Source organism: Dromiciops gliroides, chromosome 4 (genome assembly GCF_019393635.1).
Source record: "Dromiciops gliroides isolate mDroGli1 chromosome 4, mDroGli1.pri, whole genome shotgun sequence".
Taxonomy (NCBI): Eukaryota; Metazoa; Chordata; class Mammalia; order Microbiotheria; family Microbiotheriidae; genus Dromiciops; species Dromiciops gliroides.
Genome location: NC_057864.1, coordinates 137,664,965 through 137,691,688, shown reverse-complemented (window position 1 = coordinate 137,691,688; position 26,724 = coordinate 137,664,965). Strand labels below are relative to the sequence as shown.

The window sequence follows — 26,724 nt, the reverse complement described above, 5'->3', positions numbered from 1 at the left end:
TTTGTAAAGGGAAATTTATTGTTTGGTCAGCTACTTTGGGAACATGACCTGGAAATATATCAAGGGTGCTAGACTGTTGGGGTAAGGTGACTGGAGCCATGTCAGAAGATTTTAATATTACATTATTTCATAACTCTGTCCTATAGTAAATTTGTAGATGAGTACTGCACATTTATCCTCTATTTCCACATTTATTTATCATGAAGAAGAACACAAGGCATCATCTATGCAAAACTACAAGAAAAATTACTCTGAAGAGGGTTCAGTGGAACCAGAGATGTTTTAATACTCTATAATGGGAAAGAGGATATAAATGATAACATCCTAGAGAGAAGAGAGAAGGGAAGAGAAAGGGGAGAAAGAGAGGAATGGGAGGGCAGCTAGGTGGCGCAGTGGATAGAACACCGGCCCTGGAGTCAGGAGTACCTGAGTTCAAATCCGACCTCAGACACTTAACACTTACTAGCTGTGTGACCCTGGGCAAGTCACTTAACCCCAATTGCCTCACTAAAAAAAAAAAAAGAGAGAGAGAGAGAGGAATGGAGGGAGGGGAAGAGAGAGAGAGGAAAAGAAGGAGGGAAGAGGGGAATACAGAGGAGAAAAAGAGAGGGAAGAGGGGAAGAGAGAGAGAAAGAGAGGAAAGGAGGGACAGAGGGAGGGAAGGGGGGGAGAGAGAGAGAGAATGAGAGTAGAACCTTGTAAGAATTTCTCTATGAATATGATAGACCCCCTCTTGGATTCATCATCAAATTAATATGTCTATTATAAGATGCATAAAAATAGAGAGTAGAAATGTTGATTCCTTAACCACATCAATCAATTAACAAACACTTATTAAGTACTTGCTATGGGCCAGGTATTGGGGATATAAAAATAAAATAGGCCCTGCTCTTGAGCAGCTTATGTTCTGTTAGGGTAGACAATATATATACAAATATATAAACATATACATACATATACATATACACATACACATATACATTACATGTACATGTATATATATGTGCATATACATACATACATACATATGTATGCATGTGTATACACACACACACATTTGTGTGTGTGATTCCAAAAGGTTTGTCATGCCGGGGTGGGAGTGGGGATAAGCTCCCACTCTCTATAAAATGCTCCAAATGGCATGCATCTCAAATAGCCTCTGACAACCGAAGCCCAACTCCTGGCCTTCTCGTGGCGGAACTGTTTCCACTAACAGGAGAAGGGGCGAAGGCGAGTCACTGGTGCCTTAAAACCAGTCACTTCAGGCAGGTGGGACTTGTTAGCCTTTGCAGGCAACCTACTTAGGGGAAGGAACCCTGATTTTAAACCTCTGCTGCCTTGCGGCTATACACATATACGGGAAAGGCTTCAGGAGTTAACCCTGAGGAAAAATCAGGAGTCGGAGTCCCTTAGGCAGTTGAATGTTGGACATCACATCCCTCTGGCAACTCCTGCGGCAGCACTGGTGCCAAACTGTATTGGCTCTGCCTCTCCTTTGGATCCACCAATGTTGCAGAGAGGGAAAACCTGCTGCATGGGCAACAGCTTGTTTTCCATATTGATCTGCCCAGGCCAGTGCCCTGGAGAGGATACTCCAGCTACTCTTTATGGGATAGATACAACACGGGATGCAACAGTTACAGGTTATAAGTCACTCAGGAGCTGTGGCTCCCACATCAGACTGCACAGCCACACTGTGGCCTGTGGCTCTTCAAGGCACTGATCCATGGTCGTCCTGGACTGGTGGAGGCCTACTACTACTACTACACTTGTGTGTGTATAAATATATTGTCTATATACTTGTATATAGTAAAATATACAAAATAATTGGGGAGGGTAGAGGCACTAGAAATAAAGGGGAAAAAAAACCTTAAAAGTCTTCTTGTAAAAAATAGTACTTGAGCAGAACTCTGAAATAAAGTAGAGATTCTAACTGAAGGAAAATGGATATCCTAATAGGTAGAGGTAAAGAGGGAATTAATTCTAGGCATGAAGAATAGTTTGTTTGTGTAATTTAAGATTCTAAATGTGGATTCTAATCTGTTCCCCCAGTTTTGGGGGAAACTGACTAAAATCACTGATAAAACGAGTTTAGGTTTTTAAGGGTTTATTGAAAAATAGAAAGAAAAAGATTGAGAACAGAATTCCAACAGCCTGGCATTCCTATCTTTCCTCAAATTTCCTGTGAAGTCCTCTGCCACCACCACCACCATCAAGTCAAGAACCCAAAAAGAGACAGAGCTCTCTGTGCAGGCCCTCTTTCCTCCTTCCTGTCTCCTCCCAGAAAATAGGAGGCTCCTCAAGTTGATTGACTGGTAACCTTGATAGACAGCACCCATGAGCAAACGTCACTTCCTGACGCCAAGGAAAAGCCGCATGGCCTTGCCCTCTGAGGCATTTTCCTCACGGCGGAGCTTTCTCACAGCAAGTCTCCAGTAGGTGGCATCATTCCAATCATTACATGTTCAAAGGCATGAAGATGGGAAATGGAGTGTCATGTATAAGGGAGAACAAGAAGGCCTATTTATCTGGATTGTAGTTTATATTAAAGTTAGAAAGAAAGTTGAAGGCAGGTTACAAATGTCTTTAAATGCTAAATGGAAGAGTGTCTATTTGAACAATTTTATAGGTAGTCTGAAGTTAATGACTAGAAGGACATGGTCAGCCTGAATAGAAAAATCACTCTTTGGAAGCATGTTGAAGATGAACTGGAGATAGGAGAGACTTGAGGCAGGGAGACTAATTAGAAATCTATTGAAATAATAGAGGTCAGAGATGATAAAGGTCTGAATTTGGGTTGTAGTTATGGGAGTAGAGACAAGTATATGGACACAGGAGATATTAAAGTAGAACTGATAGCATTTGGTGACTGATTTGGATAGGTCGGTAAGGTGAATATGAGTGAGAAGTTGAGAATGACTCTAATATTGTGACCACAGGTGACTGAGAAGATGATGCCATCAAGAGGACAGAACCCATGAGAAGGAATAATGATGTATTTAAGGAAGAAGGGAGGGATTAGTTGTCTTTGGGACATATCGAGTTTGAGATGCCTATGGAAAATTCCTACCTCCTTATGCCTTCATCTCTGCTTTAGGTAAGCATACTCTGAATATGTTTTGTCCTCCCTTGCTTCAGAGAAATCCTTCATTCTGATATACTGAAATGCAGTCATCCAAAATAATTAATTCATATTCCAAAATGAGCAGTATTTTTCTTTCTTACTAATAGGCTCAAGAATAGTCCCTGCATAAAACTATGAGATTCCAAAAAGATAATCTTTATATCACTAAAAAATGTTCTCTGTTAATCCATTTCTTCCTTTACATATGTGAAAATCAACAATTGTTTTCAAAATTAATCTCTCACCTTTCTAGTAATAACTTATGTATACAAGTATATATCATATATACCTACACGTATAATGAGTATAGTTTTAGTGGTCTCAAGGTCTCTTCACTATCCTAATTTCCTTCCTCTTGATGCTTCCCAACTTCTGTCTTTCATAAAATGTGGAACTCAAATCTGACCACTTTATTCGCAATGCACAATATTGAACATGGTGGAATATAATGAGACTACCACCTCTTGTGTGTTATTGACATGATGTATCTTTTAGTACTTCATATTATTTTCTCTTTTCTCATTTCTATGCTATACATATAGATTTAAGGCAATGAAATATCTACTTATATAAAAATGTATACACAAATATCACATTATTTGAATTTGCACTGCATATTTCCATTAGGCTAAAACCAGTGACCAATTTTACTTATGACATCAAATAATGTAAATTCAATAAAGGTGATTATTTCATGGGATTTATTATTAGCCCTAACTTGGGACTGAGCTATAAGTTATATGTTGTCTATTACTTTAAAAGACTTGCAAAACATCTGCATTTCATATATGTAAAATACAGAACATAAAATATGAGACTGATTACAATATGTGATATAGCTTTTGTTTTGTTTTGTTTGTCCAGATCTGTGGTTACATTAGTATAAAGAATCCCTGGTGTGGAAATTCACTCCATTGATAACAGGTCACCAGGCAGAGAGAGAAATGAATTTGCCCATGGCAACATAACTAGCATGTATTAAAATTAGGTCTAGAACAATGTTTTTTTTTTTTTCTGACACTAACTGGCCCTTTATCTTCTCCACCATGCCACCTCTCTTGAGACAGCTTATGAAACACAAAATAGAGAAGTTACAGACAGCAACAACACTCTATATTCTGGACAATCTTTACTAACTCTGAAGACTCTGATGATAGAATTACAGACCAGAAGCCAATTATAAATACTTCATCCCAATGTGAGTATAAGCCTTAAAATCTGTAAGACACTCCTTAAAAATCAATTGGAAGTTTCCCAGGAAACCATTGAAGAGATTTCAATCCAAACCATATGAGCTGAAAATTGAAACCCAGTTAAAGCTGTTGCCACAGCATTATGTATTAATTGGTACTTGCAATAGAATTTGCTTGGAAAGCCAAAAAAAAAAAGCACTTAGGATAATGTATCTTAACAATAACAACAGTATAAATTCTTTGCTATGCATACATCTACTAAGTGAAGATATTTTTGAAATGCAAAAAGAGTGTGCAGAACTATTTATAGTGTTCTAATACATTGTTCTATAAGAAGAAAGGGGGAAGCTGGGTTGTGCAGGGGATAGAGTTGCAAAACCTGGAGTCAGGAAGACCTAAGTTCAAATCTGGCTTCAGAAATTTACTAGCTGTGTGACCCTTGTTAAGTCATTTACCCTTATTTGCCTCAGTTTACCCCCTTATTTCAACAAGCCCTTATTAAGTACCCACTATATTCCAACATTTAGCACAGTTCCTAACTCACAATTGGCACTTAATAAATGCTGGTTGATTGACTGCCATGAACTATGACGACTTCTGAAGATTTATTGTTATTCAGTCATTTCAGTCATCTCTGACTTCATGACTCCATTTGGGGTTTTCTTGGCAAAGATACTGGTCGGTTTGCCATTTCCTTCTCCAGATCATTTTACAGATTAGGAAGCTGAGGCAAACAAGGTTAAGTGACTTAACAAAGGTCACACAGCTAATAAGTGTCCAGGGGATTTTTGTGAGGAGGGCATTAGCAATTGGGGATGAGAAAGGTTTATGATGAAAGTGGTGTATGAATAGAGTTTTGAAGGAGATTAGGGCTTTTAAGAGACAATATGAGGGGAGAGTAGATTCTAGGCATGAAGAACAGACAGCACAAATGCACAGAGATGGAAAATGGACTCTTTATAGGTGGAAAACAAAAAAGCTTACTCTTATTGTACACTAGGGTGAATGAAGGGAAATATTGTGTAATAAACCTCGAAAGATTGGTTGGGGCTTACCTCCAAACTTTATTGTATAAATCAGTGGGGAAATTAAAATAACTGACATTTATGTGACATTTTAAAGTTTGCAAAGATAGATATACTATCTCTCTATCATCTCTATCTAATCTATCAATCATCTATCTATGTATGTGTGTCTATCTACCTCCTGTCAAATTGGTATCATTATCCTCAATCTAAATGTTAATGGGACTAAGTGAACTGACCAGAGTAACACAACATATAATAAACATCTGACCAAAGGTTTGAAGGTAAGTCTTCCTGACTCCATGTTAAATTCAATACACTATTTCTCAAAATCAGAAATTAATATATATAACTTATAGTTACAGACAATGGTTCAATACAACCCATGTGTGGTATAATCAATTCAGTTAAATAAACATTTATCAAATACCTTTGATGTTGAAAGCTACATCACGAATGAGAGAAATAGATAGTTAAAATTAAACTCACAGCCATTAGGGATCTTTACAGTCTAGGCTAATATGACAGAAACACAGATAATCATACCACACAATATTATATGAGACATGCATTAGAAAGTTATTTTAAAAGTGCTATATAATGTCCAAAGGCAATGTCCGTATTTGGGGGAGAATCAGGGAAAGGTTCATGGAGGTGGTAGCATCTGATTGGAATTCAGCAACTAAAGGGCAAAATAGTTGAAAACTATTCTCTAGGGGTGGCTAGGTGGCGCGGTGGATAGAGCACCAGCCTTGGAGTCAGGAGTATCTGAGTTCAAATCCGGCCTCAGACACTTAACACTTACTAGCTATGTGACCCTGGGCAAGTCACTTAACCTCAATTGCCTCACTAAACAAACAAACAAACAAACAAAACAAAACAAAAAACTATTCTCTAGTTGAAACAAGACACTCATGGACTACAGAAAGCAGTCAAGCTTGGTTAGAACACAAGTTGCATGGAAAGGAGATATATGATATAAAATTTGAAAAATTGAATAATGCCATAATTTGGGGTCCTCGAATGCCAAGCAAAGGACCCTAACATTTATACAATGGGAAAAAGGGAACAACTAAAGGTTGCTAACTAGAGTGGAATGTGATGAGATCTATGAACCAAGAAGACTAGTCTGATAGTCTATACCACTTTAATACCACTTCTTAAAAGATAGAGGGAGAAAGACTGACTTTGAGACACATTTAATCATTCAACAAATTTGTTAAATGTCTACTACATGCCAGGCAACATGCTAAGTGCTGGTTAAATAAACAAAGAAATACAACATTCCACAGTATAGCCAGAATCAGATTAAATATATATTTTGGGAATATTTATGTAGCAGTAGAGAAGAAAGCCCCACATACATGTGTAGTGAGGCCGTGTGTTGTGAGGGCCTGTTGTTGTGTGTGGCTTGAAGGGAGGACAACCAGACATCTCTAACTTCTTCCTCATCCAACCTTCTCTAAGGGAGACTTTCACTCCTCTCAGGAGGGGAAGCAGGAGATTGGAGCCAAGAAGTCAGCACTCTGCTTTCCTCAGAGAGAGGGGGTACTGAGCAAGAAGTATACCTATATGCCTTAAATTGTAAGTCTAGGGGATATGATCAAGTTCCACCTTTGCTTTGTTATTTTCAGCAGTAAGGGGGACCCCAAGTTATATATCTAAGGCTTGCTCCCTTTACCACCAAATATTAATTCCACAATAAACACACTCAGAAAATATCAAAGAAACCCATTTATCCAAATTGGTAGCAAAACAGAAATCAAAAAAGGTACACATAGGACAATATATGCCAAACAATACAGAGCAAAGGAACTCTCCCATTGGGATCAAGATAACTCAGTTCAACCAAGAGAGATCATTCTGGATCTCACTCAAGGAATAATTCCCTAGGACTCTAGAGTAGCAAACTAAGAATAGAGACATGATGGAGACTGCATGCTCCTCTCATGTCTTCCCAGAGTTTTTTCCTTCAGCATCCTGAAGTGGAATTGTCTTTTTCTATCTTCTCTCTCAAAGTTGGAAGCCAACTTGATGCTTGAAGAGGAATTGAAGCTTGACCAGTCCCAAAGGGGACTGGCCCTGAAGATTTCTGAAGGATTCAAAGGGGACTCTCCAGGAACTAGCTGAGAATGGAGTGCTCTCTCTTCTTGCTAACTCTTCCTCCTATCCCCCCAATCATTCAGGGCAGATCATTCAGTTCTATATCAATGGGCTTTGGGACAGGGGTTTCATTTAACAAAATAAATACAATGAAACAGAAATAATATTACATTTTAAAACTAAGTCAATATGTGGCTAAAGGGATCCTTATGTAAGGATTAGTGGTCCTGAGCTTGATACCATTGCCCCATGGAAGAGGAACAGGTGGGATTCAAAAATTTAGGAGTAAGCAACCTTGATCAGTGCAGAAAGAAATGATTTGAGGTACTTATCTGACCAGCCCCGAATTCTTTGATTTGTGGAATAGATGTTTCTATGTCTTACACAGAGGGATGAGCAGAAAGTTCTGTATAGTGCTACAGATATAATCTAGGTTCTTTCCATAATGAATGGTATCATAATATAGAAATGAGAGTCACTAACATGACTCCTTGGAAATTAGACCTTCAGTCCATAAAGGACTTTGATTTACAGTTTGGCTGGGCAAGAACTGTTTGCTAAAGGTCTGACTTAGTGTCTCAGGATCTTCATGAATTCCCAGGAATGATCATTCTAGGTCAATGTATTTGGGGAAAGGTGTAACACATCCATGGCAGGGACGCATTTTTAGTATATATTCTATACCTACTTGAATGCATAGATATCACTTTTCCTAATGGAACATAAGCTCTTTCATGGCTGGAACCAAATCACTTTTGTCTATGTGCTTTTGAATTGATTAATGGCTGCTATTTTCAGGAACTACAAAGTTGTAACTAAATTAAGTAGAGAAAATATTGAACTTAAAAAACATTAGGTTCCACATTTCCTTCATCTCATTTAGCAATGCCTGCATAACTTCTCTTGAATGTAGAAACAGGAATTGATTGTGAACACTAGTAGTCTGGAATTCAGCCAAACCCTTAAATTGAGTTAAAAGGAAGAACATACCCTTGGGACACAATTCAATTTATGTTGCATATAAGTTTTGGGATATTTACCAAGAGAAAAAAAAAGAAGAAAATGATGAGTAAAAGAAATAATTGCTCAAAAAACATTTTTTCAATCCTTTCTCCCACTACACAAACCTACTCACATTTCACAAGGTTAAAGAGAAATTTTTCTCCTTCCCCTATTATCTGCCTGCTAAAAGCTAGATATACCAGTGGTGAATTCATTACAATGGCAGACATTTTTAGTAAACTGATGTTAGCAATTTTTCAAATAACCAGTCATTAAAATTAGGGAAGAAAAAGAATCAGGATAGAAACAAAATATATACAGTTGTGGTTATTTTAGGACAAGAAACAAAGGCTGCATACTATTGGGATGAACAAATTTTTGTCTTTTTTCTGTAGCCTCCATGATTTGCTTTATTGCAGTATTATCAACTACTTAGTCTACATTGGTCCTATTTTTTCCTCACTAATCTAAGACTTTGAAGTAATATCTACTCACTGTTTACTTCATCTTATTTATGTTTCCTAAAAAGCAATTAAGTTGTATCTCTGTGTGTGCTTGTTTTCCCTAATTAGGTCACAAATTCCTGAAGGAAAAAGTCATCTTCCTTTTCTCTGCTAGTCCACCTCACAAGGATAGTGGTGTGAATATAGCCTATGTCCTGTTTTGTTGTTCAGTTGTTTTCAGTTGTTTCTGACTCTTCTTGACCCTGTTTGGAGTTTTCTTGGCAAAGATACTGCCATTTCCTCCTCCAGTTCATTTTACAGATGGAGAACCTGAGGCAATTAGGGTTAAGAGACTTGCCCAGGGTCACACAATCAGTAAGTACCCGAGACAGGATTTGAACTTAGGAAGATGAGTCTTCCAAACTCCAGAACTGGGATTCTATCCCACTTTGCAACCTGTGGCCCTGTGGCCCATAAATATCATCTAACCAACAACTACTATCTCCTTGTTTGAAATAAAACCCATTAATTATGTCAAGGTTTTACCATATACATCCATCCATCCACATATCCATACATTCATACAGACAGTCATATATACAGTATATATGTATATATGTAATAGTAAAATGGTGGAAAGGATAATGAATAACATTCTTGAACAACTAGAATACACAGTCTCTTGCCTGTCCTTTGTCATTGTTGGTGAAAAATGAACAGTTACTTAGATCTTCTACCACAAGAATGAGTCTCAGATAAGTGATTGTTTTGGACAGAGGAGTATGGCAGGTGGGAGTGGGGAGGTAGACCTGCGACTTCATCTCTATAGTGAACTCCTGGTGATGTAACTTCCTTTAATAAATCCTCAAGAGTAAAATGTGAATAATAAAAACATTTGTCTCTCAGGGTTATTGTGAAAATCAACTAAAATTATATGCATATGCACATAAATAATACACATGTGTATATGTATGTATGCATACATGAATATGCACATGTACCTACACACATGTATTTGTGCATGTATGTGTGTGGAGAGAGGGAGAGAAAGAGAGAGAGAGAAAGCAACCCAAGCATAGTGCCTGGAACATTGTATGTGCTTAATAAATGCCTGTATACTTGTTTCCTACTAATGCATATCCTCATTTGACCTGAACTCAGTGTTTTAGAGGGTTGCCTGGGGAACTGAAATGTTAAGTTATTCACTCAATGTCAGAAGACAAGATTAGAACCAAAATATTTCTTATTCTGAGGTCAGCTTTCTATTCACTATATTCCACTTCTTCCTATATAACCAGAAAGTCACTTACCTGTACCTTATCATCCTATTTTCCTTCCTTGGATATATTCATATTTTTAATATTCTTCCCAAAATGTGGTGCCCAGAACTGATTAAGCCATTAAAAAGTATAATAGGACAATAATCTTCCTTATTCTGATCCCTGTGTATCTCCAAAATGGAACTTCTTATCATTTTCTCCCACATCCTCCTTCCCTTCAAACTTCAAAATACTATCAAGAGGAGCACCATCCTCCCATTTTCCCAACCTAGGTGTTATCCACAAGTCCTCACTATCTCCCTTATATCCAATCTGCTTCCAAGGCCTATTGATTTCTCTTTTGTAGCATATCTCAGATATTCCCCTTTCTCTTTTATTATATTGCTGGTGGAAGCCTTCATTTTCTCATGCCTAGATTATGGTAGTAGTCTACTGGTTGGTCTGCCTTCACAACCTTCTCCTGGGCCAAATTCAACCTCTCCTCAGCTCCAAAGTGATTTTCCTAAAGTGTGGATCTGATAATGTTACAACCCTATGCAACAAATTCCAGTGGCTCCCTATCAACCCCAAGATCAAATATAAAATGTTATATTTGGTGTTCAAATCCTTTCGTAACCCAGTTACCCCTACCTTTCCAGTCTTCTTACATCTTCCATTTGTCACCTACCATTTGAGTCATTGAAACTGATGTTGTCTTTCCTCAAACAAGATATTCCATCTCTCAACTCCAGACATCTTCACTGAATATCCCCAATGCCTAAAATACTCTCATTCCTCATCCTTGCCTCCTGACTTCACTAGTTTCCTTCAAGTCCCAGCTAAAATCCTTCCTTCTATAGGAAGCCTTTCCTAATCCCTTTTAATTCTGGGGCCTTTTCTCTGTTGATTATCTCCTACTTATTTGTATATAGATTATTTGTATAGTTGTTTACATGTTGTTTTTCCCTTTAGCATCTCGAGGGAAGGCATTATCTTTTGACTTCCTTTGTATTCCCAGGGCTTAACATACATAATAGGCACTTAATAAATGCTTATTGAGTGACCTGACCAAACACAATTTAAAAATGCAATTATGAATGCCTAACTTTGGCAGCTATATTGTCATTCTATTAACTCATATTTATCTCTTGATAAACCATTACCCCTAGTCACTATTTTTAAACGAAATGCTGCTGTTAGATTTCACCCATCCTGTACTTCCCTAGTTAATATTTTTAACAAAAGCACAAAGTTTTAAATTGTTTTGTATCATCATATGAGTTTCAGCTTAATGTTCATACCTGCTGGTAACTTTTAAAATCTGATTCTATAATCCCATATTAAAAAAAACTGTCAATCAAACTTTATGCCAATAAAAAACTTGAAAAAGTATACCCAATATGTTTCATCCCAGTTGTTGATAAAATTAGCCATGCTGTGTATTAGTGGAGACCTCCCTACAGGGAGACATTGATTCATTGACCAATATTCTTGAATCAAGATTCTAAGATTCCATGTTATAAATAGTACCTACTTAGCAGCATTAGAGTCAGAAGGAACCTGAGAGATCATCTTTATGGGTTCTCAACCTTGATTGTTTCATAGAGCCTTCTAATAGGCTGATGAAGCTTATCCTTATCAGAATAATATTCTTAAAATTTGTAAAATTTAAGAATTAAAATACATAGAATTAAAAAGTAAATTACATTGAAATCCAGTTCTCAAAACTTCTATTAAAACAAGTTCAGGGGCAGCTAGGTGGGGCAGTGGATAGAGCACTGACCCTGGAGTCAGGAGGACCTGAGTTCAAATCCGACCTCAGACACTTAACACTTACTAGCTGTGTGACCCTGGGGAAGTCACTTAACCCCAATTGCCTCACACATACAAAAAAAAGTTAAAAAAAACCCAAGTTCTCTAGCCCTAGGTTAAGTACTCCTGAACTAGTTCAATCTGCTCATTTTATAGTTGAATAAACCAAGGACCCAGGAAGGTGAGCAACTTGTTCAAGCTTAAACATCTAGGTAATGGTAAAAACTTCAACTGGAACTAGGGTTTTCAGATTCCCAGACCAGCTTTTCTTTATCCTACTCTGTTTCCTTACTCAACATTTTAAAGCTAATTATTCTTCTAAAGAATTGAAAGCCTATATAATAAATGCATGAATGAATATCTGACAGATGGATAAATGATAGATAGATAGATAGATAGATAGATAGATAGACAGACAGACAGAACAACCAAGAGAGGTAGGATGTATCCCATCTTTGTCAAAGCAGATAACAAACTCTGAAATGGAGCCAGTCCACAATAATTTATTGATGTCTTTGATTATGAATGCATATAAGTACCCTATTGTGTAGCTGTTAAAGTTAGATACAAAACCAATATCCAGGTGCTTCCTCACTCCTCTCTGACCATCATTTCTTCATCACCTCAAGGTTTTATTGTATCTCTCTTCTGCCCTCAGATCTCTTTTTCTTTGAAAATCCTCTGTGCTGGGGTGCCTGAAAGGGCCCTAGATATGCCAATGAATGTAGGTGTTCCTTGCCACAATCCTCAGAGTTATTTTCATTTGTTTAAATTTTGAATGCCACAATTACATTTTCCTTGTTGAAAATTACCAGTACTCGCCTACTTTGAGTTCCATAGCAATGGGTCTGAATAAGAAGTCATGCCTTTATAGCATATGTTAAGTCATTCTTTTGCCATATTCAACCTTATAATTAAGGAAGGTGGTAGAAATTAAACATAAATGGTTGTTTCCCTTCAATTTTTTAAAAGGTTGAATACCTTTGAAAAAAATCTACCTTCTACCCAACCTGACCATGGATGATTAATTCTTACCAGTTTTTCCATAGGAGTGTAAGGAGGATATAAAATGAGGCATGGGAGGGGGGAGCAGTGGAAATAGGAGAGGGGAGGAAGGACAGATGAAGGACTGCTAGGAGAATAGAAGAAACAATTTCTTAATAAAGCACATCTGACAAATCATGAAAATAAAGTCAATGTTTTTCAGCCTTAAGCAACTAAGTCCCATCTGCCTAAAGTTTATTTTAGAGTCCAAGTAGCATAAATATGCTTTGTGCTTGGATTCCCATTGCCTAACTATATCATATAATCATTCCACCTCCCCCCACACCCAAACTAGATTTTATATGTTTTAAGACAATTTACTACTGAACAAATGGCTATAGAGAAGTTAATATTTGGATAATTCACATCAGTACAATATGTTTTATTTATTCCCGACAAGGCAATAGCAAATGATAGAACATCACTACCTGGAGGTGTAGTACAGCCTCTGAGATCCCAGCATGTTCTCGTTTTGAAGGGGAAGAAGGGAGGAAATGGTGGTTGGTGGGTTGTTTTATTCTTGTTGAGTTTTGTTTTATTTTTTCACATGAACCAAGTACCTTGTCATCCCCAATCCATGTAGGTTTTATGAGGTAAACATCAAGCACAACTTTCTTAGGAGAGGAGAAAAATGTGACTCTTCTGAGACGAGCCATTCACCTCAGCATCCTTCGAATTATAGTACAAGCTAGTCAGCATCTTTATCTTTTCCATAAGAAAATCATTAGAAGCTCTGTTAATGTGTTGGTAAAATCTATGTAGGCTATATACAAAGCATTCAACTGATCTACAAGTTTAATAACTTTCCCAAAAAAGGGAATACAATTTGTTTAGTTTGATCTGCCCCCTAGCTAATCATTTTGGCTCTTTGATGTTACTCATTTCTTTTCGACACTGTCACTAATCATCTCTGAATATTCTTTTCCATCCAGATCTGTGAACTTATCTGAGTTTTCTCATGATGTAAATGTATCTCACATTTTGCTAGGGTACTGAGAGCTTAAGTGACTTGCTTATGGTCATAGAGGCAGTATGTATGAGAGATGGAATATAAAACCAACTCATCTTGACTCTAAGGCTAACTCTCTGTTCAAGACTTCACAATGCCTTGTTTTAATGACATAAAATTGAATTTTGGTAAAAATCAAATTCAGGTTCACTGGCCTGTAGTTTTAAGATTCAATTCTCTTTTCCTTTTTTACACATGCATGCATGTCATCAATGCAGAGGAGACTGCAAATCCCAAAGCAATGTGGCTAGAGAAAGGTGATCCTCTAGAAATAGAAGCTAAAAGAAACAACACAGAATGCATAAGATTCACATCTGAAGAAGCAATCTAATCCTTAGAAGTCTCATAGACTCAAAACCTTCTCAAGGAGCCAGAAATCTAAATATAAAGTTGGGTAAGATGAACTATAATTATGGAAATTATGACATTCTAATAATAAATGCTAATGAAAGAGTGATGCTTTGCCTGAAGTCCAGAAAAAGATTTGGAGGATAGGAGTTAATGTTGATCCATCATTTCCCAGGAGAAAGAGTCCCTTTCCTGACTGAAGGGACTATTCCAGGCATTTGAAAAGCTCACTCTATAATGGAACAAGAATAGGCTCTGGGATTAATTAAACTCATTCAACTGAAAGGAACTTTAGAAATTGTCTACTCTACTCCCATCATTTTATATACAGACAGGAAAAAATATCCCAGAAGACTATCCAACTTCCTTTGCTCTAATCTTATGCCCACCAAACAAAATTCTTAAAATTAATTTAGTTTACCAAGTACTATAATATAGGGTAGGAGGTAATCCTGGCTGGCAGATAGGGGCATTCCGTAACTGTAAAATAAATTAATATATGGATATTCTGGTCTGTATATTATAGGTTTTGCTTTTATTTGTATTTCCATCAGTTGAGTGCTTAATTAATTTATAATCTCTCTCTCTCCTTGCTCTCTTTCTCTCTGTGTCTTGGTCTTTGTTTCTGTTTCTGTCTCTCTCCTCTCTCTTCTCTCTCTGTCTCTCACTCTCTCCTTCCTCTCTGTCTTCCTCTCTGTGCCTCTGTCTCAGTCTTTGTTTCTCTTTCTCTCTCTTCTGTCTGTTTCTGTACCTGTCTCTCTTCTCCCTTCCATATAATTCTCTATCTTTCTCTGTTTATTTCTCTTTGTCTCTATGTATCTGTCTGTATCTATCTCTCTTCTCTCTGTGTATCATTCTCTTTCTCTCTCTGTCTCTTGTTCTCTGTGTGTCTGTTTTCTCTGTCCCTGTCTCTTTCTCAGTCAGTCTGTCTGTCTCTCTCTCTCTATGTCTGTCTGTCTGTCCTCTCTGGTTGTATAGGTCCTCTATAGGTCTCTTGGTTTTTAATTTTATTACCGTAAATTAATAATAGGGAACCCCTTTCTCATCTTCCCACTTCCTTACTATGTGAAATGTCAAAATAGATTTTATAAAAATGTTGAGTTAAGGGACATATGGATCACTGTTGACCTTACTAAGGGGTTGATATCTTCAGGGGGTCCTTCCTGAAAGCACCAAATGACCTTGAATTTTCTAATCATCTTAACTACTATTACAATGACCTTCAAAATACTTCTGAGTTGTCAGTAGGAATAGGACTTATTAATTGTTGATTATCTCGTTGATTAGCTTCCTGACAGCAGGGTCCCTGAGCAGGGTTTATTTTGAGATCAACTGAGTTTCATTCATCATTTATTTATGAGACTTTCCTCTTGCTTGCAACTAGGCCTACTATTAGTATAACACAATTTGTCAGCTACAGAGAAAGAAATGGTAATCAGTAGTACTTTTTCCTATTGCTCACAACACTTACTTGAATCTGTTTCACCTTGGCCATTCTGCCTGGGACTTTTTGTTTTTCCATGATGAATGTAAAGTGAGTCACAGCAGTAAAACACTATCTCTAGAGTCATAGAAGAATTGCAAAGTCGACCCTAGGTTTGGGGAAAATTTTACCAATCAAAACCCCATTACAAATTCAGTGTTAGAAATGTTTGCGATGCATTCAACAGTGCACCTTCCTTTTCCCTTAATGATGAAAAGCGCAGTAAAGTAGAAATGATGTGTCCATCCAGACAACACAGTTCTGTCAATAGTAAAATGAGGAGAGACATCCACACTAACCATAGTCTGTATTTTCCGGCTCCCAACAATTTGAAGGCCAAAAATAGGGTGTCTATAGAACAAAAAAAAAGTGGGAATATATGTTAGACAATATAAGAGTTACACAAATTTTAGTTTTATGGTCTTGAGCATTACTTATTTCCTTAGAGTGGTTTGCTGATATTAATTTATTGGTTAATAAATAAGTCCCAAAGTGGCATGTTTTATCTAGTCCATTTGAACTACACTTTAAATTGTAGTCTACAACTCTTGATCAGCCACAGACTAAACACAGCATGGGCATTGTTATTTTTAATCATTTTATCTCTGTGTCTGCCCCAACTCTAAACCAAATCATTCCTTGTATGGGTGATATATCCTCAGTGGGCCTATCAATCACTTCATTATTAAAATGAGAATTTCTCTTGATTCATAGTTTCAAAGTACTGTGTTAAATCAAGTTCATGTAGCAAGAATTTGTATAGGATACTTTGCTTCATAATTTAAAAAATATCTTTGTATAGAATGTGTGAATTAAAAATACTGAATGATGAGACAAACTCTTCCATTAGATTTTAATGTCATTCGGTCATATTTGATATTTGTACAATTTAAGTGAACTCTTCATGATTTAAGTTAGATAATATAAAAATAACATTTCATTTGGCTGAATGAATTCATAATTCTGGCAACCTCTTGAATTATAGACTTTCAGAACTGGAAAATATCTTTAAAAATCATCTCAATCAGAACTTTCATTTTACACCCTTTTACTGAACTTCATTCCCCAAAGGTAAATTAACAGTACTGAACACCATTTTGTCTTGAGATTTTGCTGAATAAAAGATAAGTAATGTCTTTAGGAATGACTTTTCAACACATAACACATATTATGTGATTAAGTGTGGCCACATCATTTGTATTGCTCTGGTATAGAGTAACACAACAAATAATATGAAAGAAATAAAAAGGAAATTACAAAATGGACTCAGGCAGTCTGTCAACCACTTCTGAAAAAGTATTTCTGTTATGGCTCACTTGCTAATATGACAACAATAAATTATGCACAAATGTCAAAATAATCATTATCTAATATGTACCATAAACATAGTCAAGTTGTTGAAGAAGAATATATTTTCTCTATAATGTACTAAACTAGAAAAATATATTTCTAAATATTACATTATATAGGAAGAGGACAATGGAATAGTAACATGTTATCCAGAGGGATCCTGATGACGTGAAACTTTTTACTAGCCAGTATTGGTTGGAATAGAATTTGTGTCTGGCTATCAAGTCACCCCTGAAGCTCAAAGCAAATAGCCCCAGACTCTTGGGGTTCCAGGACCCTTATCTCCTCCCAAGGAAACTGAGTCTTAACACAGAGGCCAGGATACCTGAAGTTATCCTAGCAAGTCCTCTATGACCTTCAACCGAATTCAATCAAGATTCCCTACATTTTCTTTTAACATTCAAGATGAGGCAAAATTGGCCTGTGGTCACCAAAATCCCAATTTTCAGAGTGTTCCCAAGTACCATCTCATTTTGACCTAACTGTGATATCAAGGGCCCTGAAGACATTTCTTTATTTGGAGGTACAGGTCAGAGAACTCTATAAAAATAATTCCAATTAGTCTGGTAGGGTGTCTAGAGAAAAAAAAAACTACATAAATATAAATACAAATAAATATAATAAATATTGATAATAAATATGACATAAACCTCAATTAACACAACATACAATTAATTATGATTAATATGTTAATTAATACAATATGTTAAATAGAATAGATACTATAGAATAATAAATAATAAATATAGATGAATACAATCATTACAAATAAAAAAGAAAAGGAAAGGATAGAGGAGGAATAGGTAGGCCAAATTCTTTTCTATCATCACTTAAGTTTGTAGCAATGATGACATATCAATCGTTATTCTCAGAATTTCAAGTTTTCTTTTCAATTTGGGAGTCACTGAATCTCTTTCCTCATACTTTAAATGCCAAATGCATTCTCATTCATGGTGCCCTTAAATAATATAAGGCTTATCTAGAAATCCAATGAACATTATATTATGAGGAGTTCACCGTAATGAAATGTTTTGGAGATCCTAGGCTTAACAACAAAAGTTTGTACTTGGCATATAACTATCACATTGTTACTGGAAAGCAATGCTTCAAATAAGATCTTTATCAATATTGATTGATTGTCCACTTGGTGGATAGCATTGTACTAGTCAGGGGCATATATACAAAAGGGCATCAATACCCTTGGTCTTAAATATAATCTAATGTATAATCTGCCTTCTTTCTTACTAGGATGTATGGCATGAGTATTATACATAAATTTGATTCAGGCATGTAATATTTTTCTGATTCTATGTACATTAATTGTCTACTAATATGTGAACTACTATGACCCCAGGACTCTTCTAACTATTCACCCTTTACAGCTCTGATGGTACTAGAAAACACCTGCCCTGGTCCCCCCCCCACCCCATCTTTATGTTGCTATATTCAAGTCATTAATCTATAGAAATTTTAAAATTATTCCTTCAAAGACTTTTAGCATCCAGCTTGAATTTAATAGATTAATAGGGTAAAAGGAGAAGTGTTCCAGTTCTTTTTTCTTTTCTTTTCTGGGGACTAATATAGTTTAAAAATTTTTTTTTAATTTAATTTTTTTTTACTAATATAGTTTTACTACTGAGCAAATGAAAACCATTCTGAAACATAGTCCTTAAAGACTTTCATTTTTCTCTTCTGCACTTGTCATATTCATTCTCTTCAGTCAGCAAGGATGGATATAAGAGGACTGAGTATAAGAGTCAAGTGCCAGGAATGGAGAATAAAGAGAATAATTCCAATTCCCTACCACCACCTTCACATATACATATCTCAAATTCTGGTTTGTATGCAATAACTTCCACAATAATGGGAAATGGGACATGAATTAACTTCATTCCAGTGACCAGAGTCCTATCTTATTATTCAGTTAAAAAGAACTTAACTATAGTCCCTCCCCCACCAAAAAAAAAAAAAAAAAGGAAAACAGATAACAATGACAAAATCATGATTCATTATCATATCCTTGGATTAAAAGTGATAATTTGGGTACTTGTTTTTAAATTTTAAATAAAATACTGATGTATCAAAATGATTTAAATAAGAAGTCACATTGTGAAGAAAAACTATTCTTTCCTCATAGAGTATCACTTCTCACTCAAGAACTGTTAGTAGAAAAATATTTTTGAAATTATTTTATTATTTTTACTGAGTTAATGCCCTGGGCATATTTCAGAAAACTGGACTTTTAAGTTTAATTCTTCTATTGTCCAGTTCCCCAAAAAAGATGGGATTACTAGAAATATAACTATGAGATTCTACAGCCAGTGTGTCAATTTATGACACTATGGGATTAAGTTAAAAGTTACTTTTTCAATAGAGTTGGCTGACATTTTACCAAAAACCCAAAGGGGCATCTTGCTAAATGAGCACTGGATAGTTCAGTAGGAAAAAGCTGCTCTTTCCCTCTACTGATGAAGGAAGAAAATGCAAATGTTTTGGTGTGGTGCCAGTCAGAACAATGGTATACCAAATTATTGCCAACACTTTGAGTTTGCAGAAGGTACTGTTTGCCAGAACTGCTGTGGGACATCTCTGGATTATGACTCTAGTGAAAAGCAATAACCAGTTGTCTATTTTGTCTAGCAGTATGCCCCAAAACACTAGGAGGAAAAGATAGTGGTGAGAATCAGATTAGCAGCTAACAGAGGAAATATACCCACCAGATGGAATGAAATTTGGAGACATTCACTTATCTGTTGTGAACTAATTTTACTTTACTAGTCAGTGACATTAAAAAACATCCCAAACCATGATACCCAACCCTTAGTAATAAGGACATCCACTGTGATATCTATTTGATCATTATCCCATTGTAAATATTTTGTTGATGGTTATCTCCCTGAAAATAGCATGCAGTGAATTCCCAGACATCATCAATTCTATTTTAAAAACAGATGAAGGATTTTTTAACTGACATGTTATGTAACAGAATAAAAGGGGGTATATTGTCATTAGGAAAGGTTGGACATAAAGAAATCTTGAATAGTATTCTGGTTTAGGAAAGTCGAGTTTCCTTCAGTGAGTTTATTAATAAAAAATATGAAACATTTCAATCATCATTCTCCATGAAGGAAAAAGAGTCCTAATTTAAAGGAAAGTCTTCAAGTCTTTGGTCATGTTATACACTATTCCTAGAACTCACCTTTCCTTTTTTAAATCCTAAATACCTTTTAAAGCAATGGGGGCCACTAAATGATTCATAAGGATTCTTGGAGGCTTCATCTTGACTTTGAAAACTACACATTAACATGATGTTTTATTGTAGTTAATTGAATTTGCTAAATATTTCCCAAATACATTTTCATCTGGTTCCAGACATGCTAGGAAGTATTTGACACCTCTGCTTTAGAGGATAACTCATATGTCACTTTATACATGAAGCCTTCCTTGGTTTGCCCCAGTCTGAAAGGCTCTTCCCTTCAAATTAGTAGTTGGCATCTCTTATAAGTTCCTTTTTGTATTATTCGTATTACATAGTTCATAGTGGTTCTTTATTCAAAATATTACATCTTTATATATGTGTTATATCCTCTGCTCTACTAATTACTTCAATTGGGCAGGTGCTCTATCTTAATTTTCTTCTCATTCATCCTAGTGCCTTCCCTACTGCTTTAAAAAGGGTTGCTAAATGAAAGAATTAATATTTGAATGGACACAGAATGTTCGCATATTGTACCAAATCATTAATATTCTCAGAAATAGTGAATGCTAAAACTGACATGATTTTTCCAATTACCTTAATTCTTCTGTGTGTATTTTGATAAGAAACAAAGCAGGAGTATAAAGTTCAGAGGTGTGGGATCAGCCAATCTTTGATAACTCCTTATCAATGCTCATGGATTATTAACTTGTGTTGCCCTGTGGACTCATGTGGAAGCACCAAAACTCCAGGATTTTTAAATATTCAGAAGAAGGTCATCCTTTTTTTCCCCAAATAAATATTTTATTATTTTCCAGTTACATTTAGAGATAGTTTTCAACATGTGTTTTTATAAGATTTCTAGTTTCGAATTTTTCTCGAGAAGGTCTTCTTAAGGAAAAGTTTAATTGATTGTGTGAGAAAAAACCTTTTGAAGGTTGTTAGAATAAAAAAACTCTTTTGCATAAAGAAGGCAAAAGTCACCAAGTAATACAAGTCCAATGGTTATAACAAACTCAAATGTATGACTTGGTTATTTCATTGTTTTGGAGCTTTGCTTCAACAAATATCTCTCTATATAAATTGTCCATAAACTAGAATTTACAAATATTTTTATTGCAGGTTGATTTGTTTTAATAGTGGTACATAGACATATTCAGAGTTTCCCTGTAATATCATATAGTTGGCAAGTTAGAGAGTAATTCATCTTATTTTTAAAAACTATATCAGAAGATAAATCCTTATTAAATAAACACCATTAATTCAAAATTTGTGATATATTTAAATGGGATTGGTCTACTTCTTGCTTATTTCCTTAAAAAGGAAAGCTAACCTGTGAGCTGATCCAACCATTCTGGAGAGCAATTTGGAATTATGCCCAAAGGGCGATAAAGCTGTACATACCCTTTGACCCAGCAATCCCACTTTTAGGTCTTTTGCCCAAGGAAATCATGGAAGGGGAAAAGGGACCCACATGTACAAAAATATTTATAGCTGCTCTTTACGTGATAGCAAGGAATTGGAAGTTGAGAGGGTGCCCATCAATTGGGGAATGGCTGGACAAGTTGTGGTATATGAATACAATGGAATACTATTGTGCTGTAAGAAATGATGAGCAGGAAGAGTTCAGAGAAACCTGGAGGGTCTTACGTGAGCTGATGATGAGTGAGATGAGCAGAACCAGAAGAACATTGTACACAGTATCATCAACATTGAGTGTTGACCTACTGTGATGGACTATATTCTTCTCACCAATGCAATGATACAGAAGAGTTCCAGGGAACTCATGATAGAAGAGGATCTCCAAATCCAAGAAAAAAAAAGAAAGAAAGAACTGTGGAGTATAGATGCTGATTGAACCATATTATTTCTTTTGTTTTGGGTGCTGTTGTTTTTTTTTTCTATTTTAAGGTTTTGCATCACTGCTCTGATTCTTTCTCTTGTAACAGGATTAATGCAGAAATAGGATTAATGTTATTATGTGTATATATATATATATGTGTGTGTATATATATATATCTATATGTATATGTATAGAGATATATAGATATAACCTATATCAGATTACCTGCTGTCTAGGGGAGGGGGGAGGGAGGGGTGGGAGGGAGAAAAATCTGAAATTGTAAAGCATGTATAAACAAAAGTTGAGAACTATCTTTACATGTAACGGAAAAAATAAAATACCTCATACAAGAAAAAAAAATTAAAAAAAAAGAAAGCAAGGTCAAATAAATCAATACTTAAATTAAAAAAAAAAAGGAAAGCTAACCAAAGTTTTCTTATCAATAACATGAGCATTGGGATAGAATTTAGGTATTAAGTACAGGGCCAACAGGTCCACAAAATTCCCTGAACCAGAGTAAAATATAATTTGGGAATATTTAACAAAATATGCACGAAATCACAGATAATATTACATTTTTAAACTAACTGATTACATGATCCATAGGCATCCTTATGTAAAGATTAATGCCCCCTCCCCATTTCTATTTGGGTTTGACACTTCTAGGCTAGATGACCTGTAAACTGGTATGATATAGTGGAAATATGCTAGATTTGTAGTCAGTAGGCTTCAGCTGACATCTTTGTCTACTATTTATTAATTGTGTGATCTTGGACAAGTCACTTAACTTTTATTGATTATAGTCTCCTCATTCTTAGGTGAAGGGACAAGACCAGATGGCTTGTAAAATCCCTTCCAGCCCTAAATCTATGATTCCATGAATTATATCTAAAGTTATATTCTCAATGACCTAAAGATAATTGACTATTTTGAAGTACTTTAGAAAAAACGATTTATATATAAACAACTGTATGCTAATTAAAAATCTCTTTATAAACAGGCATTGCAGTAATAATTAGAAAACTTTTCATTTATTTTGAGTCATTATGTTTATTTGAAATCAATAAAATAACTTAATAAACAATTACATTCCTTAAAAATTTCAGGTTTTTTTTAAACAATTAAGGCTGGTTTTCTGTAAATTAATTCAGATTAGGAAAGTAAATATCAAGATATGAGCAACCGTGCTGACTAAATCAGATAACCACTGAAATACAAAGAGAAAAAGCATATTGAATTTCCTTTGCTTGTGTTCCAACTGTCCTTTGAAAAACGGCTACAAAAAACCTTTTGATGGAAAGAAAATGTCCTTAAAATTGATTTTTCCCTTCTATTTTGGTTGCCTGGTTTTTCTAGCCAAGTGGTTCCCAGCTTTCTCTTTAGTGATCATCCTAGACACAGTGTTCTGCTTCTCATGCTTCTCAAAACAGCATCATGATGATATCTGAAATTTAGATTGTTGGACATAATTTCCAGAAATTCACTGATGAAAGCAGTCAATCCTGAAGTTTGACCTTTGGGATTATCAGCATGTTTTATTTCAGTAAACTTCAATCCTCTAATCAGTGATTCCTGACTCATCGTGTCTGATTCTATCACAGAATATACATCACTTGCTCCAAGTATGCTCAAGTGGACTCGAGTGGTAAATGTCTGCACAGTAAATGAAGTTAGATGGAATATCCATTAGTGGAAAGGACAATTACAATAGGCCTGCTTGCTTCATTTGAAATGGCCCAGATGTGTGTGGGGGAAGTGGAGGTGGGGAAAGGAAATGGGGGGTGCAGAGAAAGGAGTCATTAGCACTTTGTAGCATTTCTCAGTTCATTTCCTATCTCAGTTGACTATACTTTGCAAAGAAAGGTTTAGGATAGTTTTCACTGACTTTCAGGTAAGTTGCTGGTATCAAATTGTGGAGGGGATGCAATTGATGATGTTCCCTGAACTCTGCCCCCAAACACACATACACATACACACACACACACACACACACACACACACACACACACACACACACACACACACACCCCTCACTGGCTCATCCCCACCCTCTAGCTACATGGCTTGCATTCAGAATAAATTTCTGATTAAAAATAGGGATCTTAACCAAGACTCACAACTCACAGATGGGGGCATTTCTACCTCTTGAAGGCTGTCAAATCAGTGTCTGTATTGATCTCAAGCTCCTTTTGTTTAAAATGTAATAATCAAGACATTGTTTTCCTCAGATGACCTTTCCTTGATTCTCTGGATCTGTTAGTAGATTTTGTTTTCTCTTTCATAACCGTTAGTTAGCATTCCTAATTTACCCAACTCAAAGGGACAGAAAAGAAATCATCTTTTTCAAAAGTGCTCTTTTAAAACCCCGACAAGCATCCCATCAGCTGATTAAAGTACATTTGGAATAGACTTACTTGAAATCGGTAAAATGTGCCATCATCCTTTAATGTGAGAACGTGATCTGAGATTGGAAAGAAATAGCCATGGGCAGCCATTAATGTCCCCAAATGCAGAGCTTCCACTGTTTCATGAAAAGAAAGAAAAGAATGTATAAAGGCTTTTATAGCTTTCAGTTATGACAATAACAGTTCTCAATCTCTCTGAACACACGGGTAAAATCCAAATCTTTGGCATTCTGAAAGCATTGCTTTGTGCATATTATAATATCTTTGATTTCACAAGAGAAGTTACTGACATGATTGCTGCTTCTATTAATCAGCTTTAAACATTAAGTAACCTCGAAGTGTCCTCTCATTTCATCATAATTTCTCTCTGGATACTAGATTCAGTTGACACATATCTTCCTTCCATTTCGCCTTTTCATTAATCACCTTCCACATATGAAAACTATTTAGAGTAATGCCACATTTATTCTAAAGGATGGGTTTCCCTGGGTGGGTGGGGAAAATTTTCCAGATAACAGAGGTATAGCCCTTAAACTAGACCACTTTAAAAAAAATTAGCTGTTTTTCTTTAGTATGGTCTTTCCCAAATGTTACAGATGTTTCTGTCTGACTAAACAGATGTGCTGAACATAAGCTTAATAATTTCTTTATGTCATAGGGTCCTTAATTTTGCTATCAGTCATTTTACTCTTTGTAACACAGTGATGCTCTCAGGTACAACTGAAGTATGCCCTAGAAGGTATGCCCCCACAGGCAGCTCTAGCATTGGCTATTCCATATATTGCAGCCTACGTACAGCATGTGGATTTGTTTGATGGCAGATGATGTGTGAATCTCACCCCAGTGGCCATCTTTGATTCCTACTGTTACCCTCTTGGCTCTACCCACCTCTTCCCCTCAACCCATTGGTCAGGTTGCCTCTTTACTGTTTATCTCTGCTCACTGCATATTACATCTGGTAGAAGTTAAAGGTGAGGACAAACAGGTAAACATGTATGTATATACATGCCTGTTCTTGTTTACTCTATCCTCCTCATTCATGAATTTCAAATATTTGAATTTACCTAATTGCTAAAATTGACTTGCAATCCCCAAGTCAATACTTGCTCAGTACTTCCATAGTCTTTACTGGGGGAGAGCAAAGAAAAATTCAAGTCATCAATGTGTACTTTTTGTAGCTGATATCAAACAATCCTACACTGGCTTTTTCTTTCAGCTCTCATACCGTATATGTGTCCTTTTTAGTCTATTTAGTACCACATTTTTGGGTTTTGTGCTTTTTGCTGGTGATTTTACTATTTAAAATGCACCCCAAGCATAGAGCTGAAGTTTTGTGTAGTGTTCCTAAGTACAAGAAGACTGTGGATGTATCTTATAGACAAAATATCTATGTTAGATAAGCTTCATTCAGGCAAGAATCTGTAGTGCTGTTGGCTATGAGTTCAATGTTAATGAATCAACAATACAGCACATCCAGAAAAAGGAAGAGGAGATTTCTTGTTCTATACATGATGCCACTCTGGAAAGTGCTAAAGTAAATGTTTTTGTTTGTTTTGTTTTTAGGTGTTTTTGTTTCGTTTTGTTTTGTTTTGGTTTTTGTGGGGCAATGAGGATTAAGTGACTTAGCCAGGATCACACAGCTAGTAAGTGTCAAGTGTCTGAGGAAGAATTTGAACTGGGATCCTCCTGAATTCAGGGCCAGTGCTTTATCCATTGTGCCACCTAGCTTCTCCAAAAGTAAATGTTTTGATCAGAGGCTTACAGAAACCTATTCCTGTATTTCCACTAAGAACAATGCTTCAGTACTCTAAGCAACTTTATAGAACATAACTACTGTGAATGACAAGAATTGACTATATGTAAGCTTATATACATATGTATTATATATGTGTATATACTTATACATGTGTCTATGTGTATATATGTATATACACATACATATACACATAACTTAAATAAAGCATGTAGGTGAATTTCAGATAACCAAGGATAGCTCTATCTTGATTTTTCTTGTCTTACCTTTCCCTTCTCCCTTTATTTTATATGGTAGATGCAAGGATCTTGAGCTGGAGGTTGAGGAAAATT

At 35.9% G+C, this 26,724-nt stretch overlaps 1 protein-coding gene across 6 annotated transcripts in view; it reads right to left on the bottom strand.

Annotated features, from left to right (window-relative positions):
• The window catches only part of RGS7 (regulator of G protein signaling 7), a 667,489-nt gene that overhangs the window by 160,414 nt on the left and 480,351 nt on the right, over positions 1-26,724 (bottom strand). For all 6 annotated transcript variants that reach the window (XM_044002222.1, XM_044002224.1, XM_044002218.1 and 3 more), the window contains exons 5-6: positions 24,649-24,755; positions 16,145-16,196 (exon numbers count right to left, since the gene is read on the bottom strand). In XM_044002222.1, coding sequence (XP_043858157.1) covers positions 16,145-16,196; positions 24,649-24,755 — 159 coding nt within the window. The remainder of the gene's footprint in view (positions 1-16,144; positions 16,197-24,648; positions 24,756-26,724) is intronic.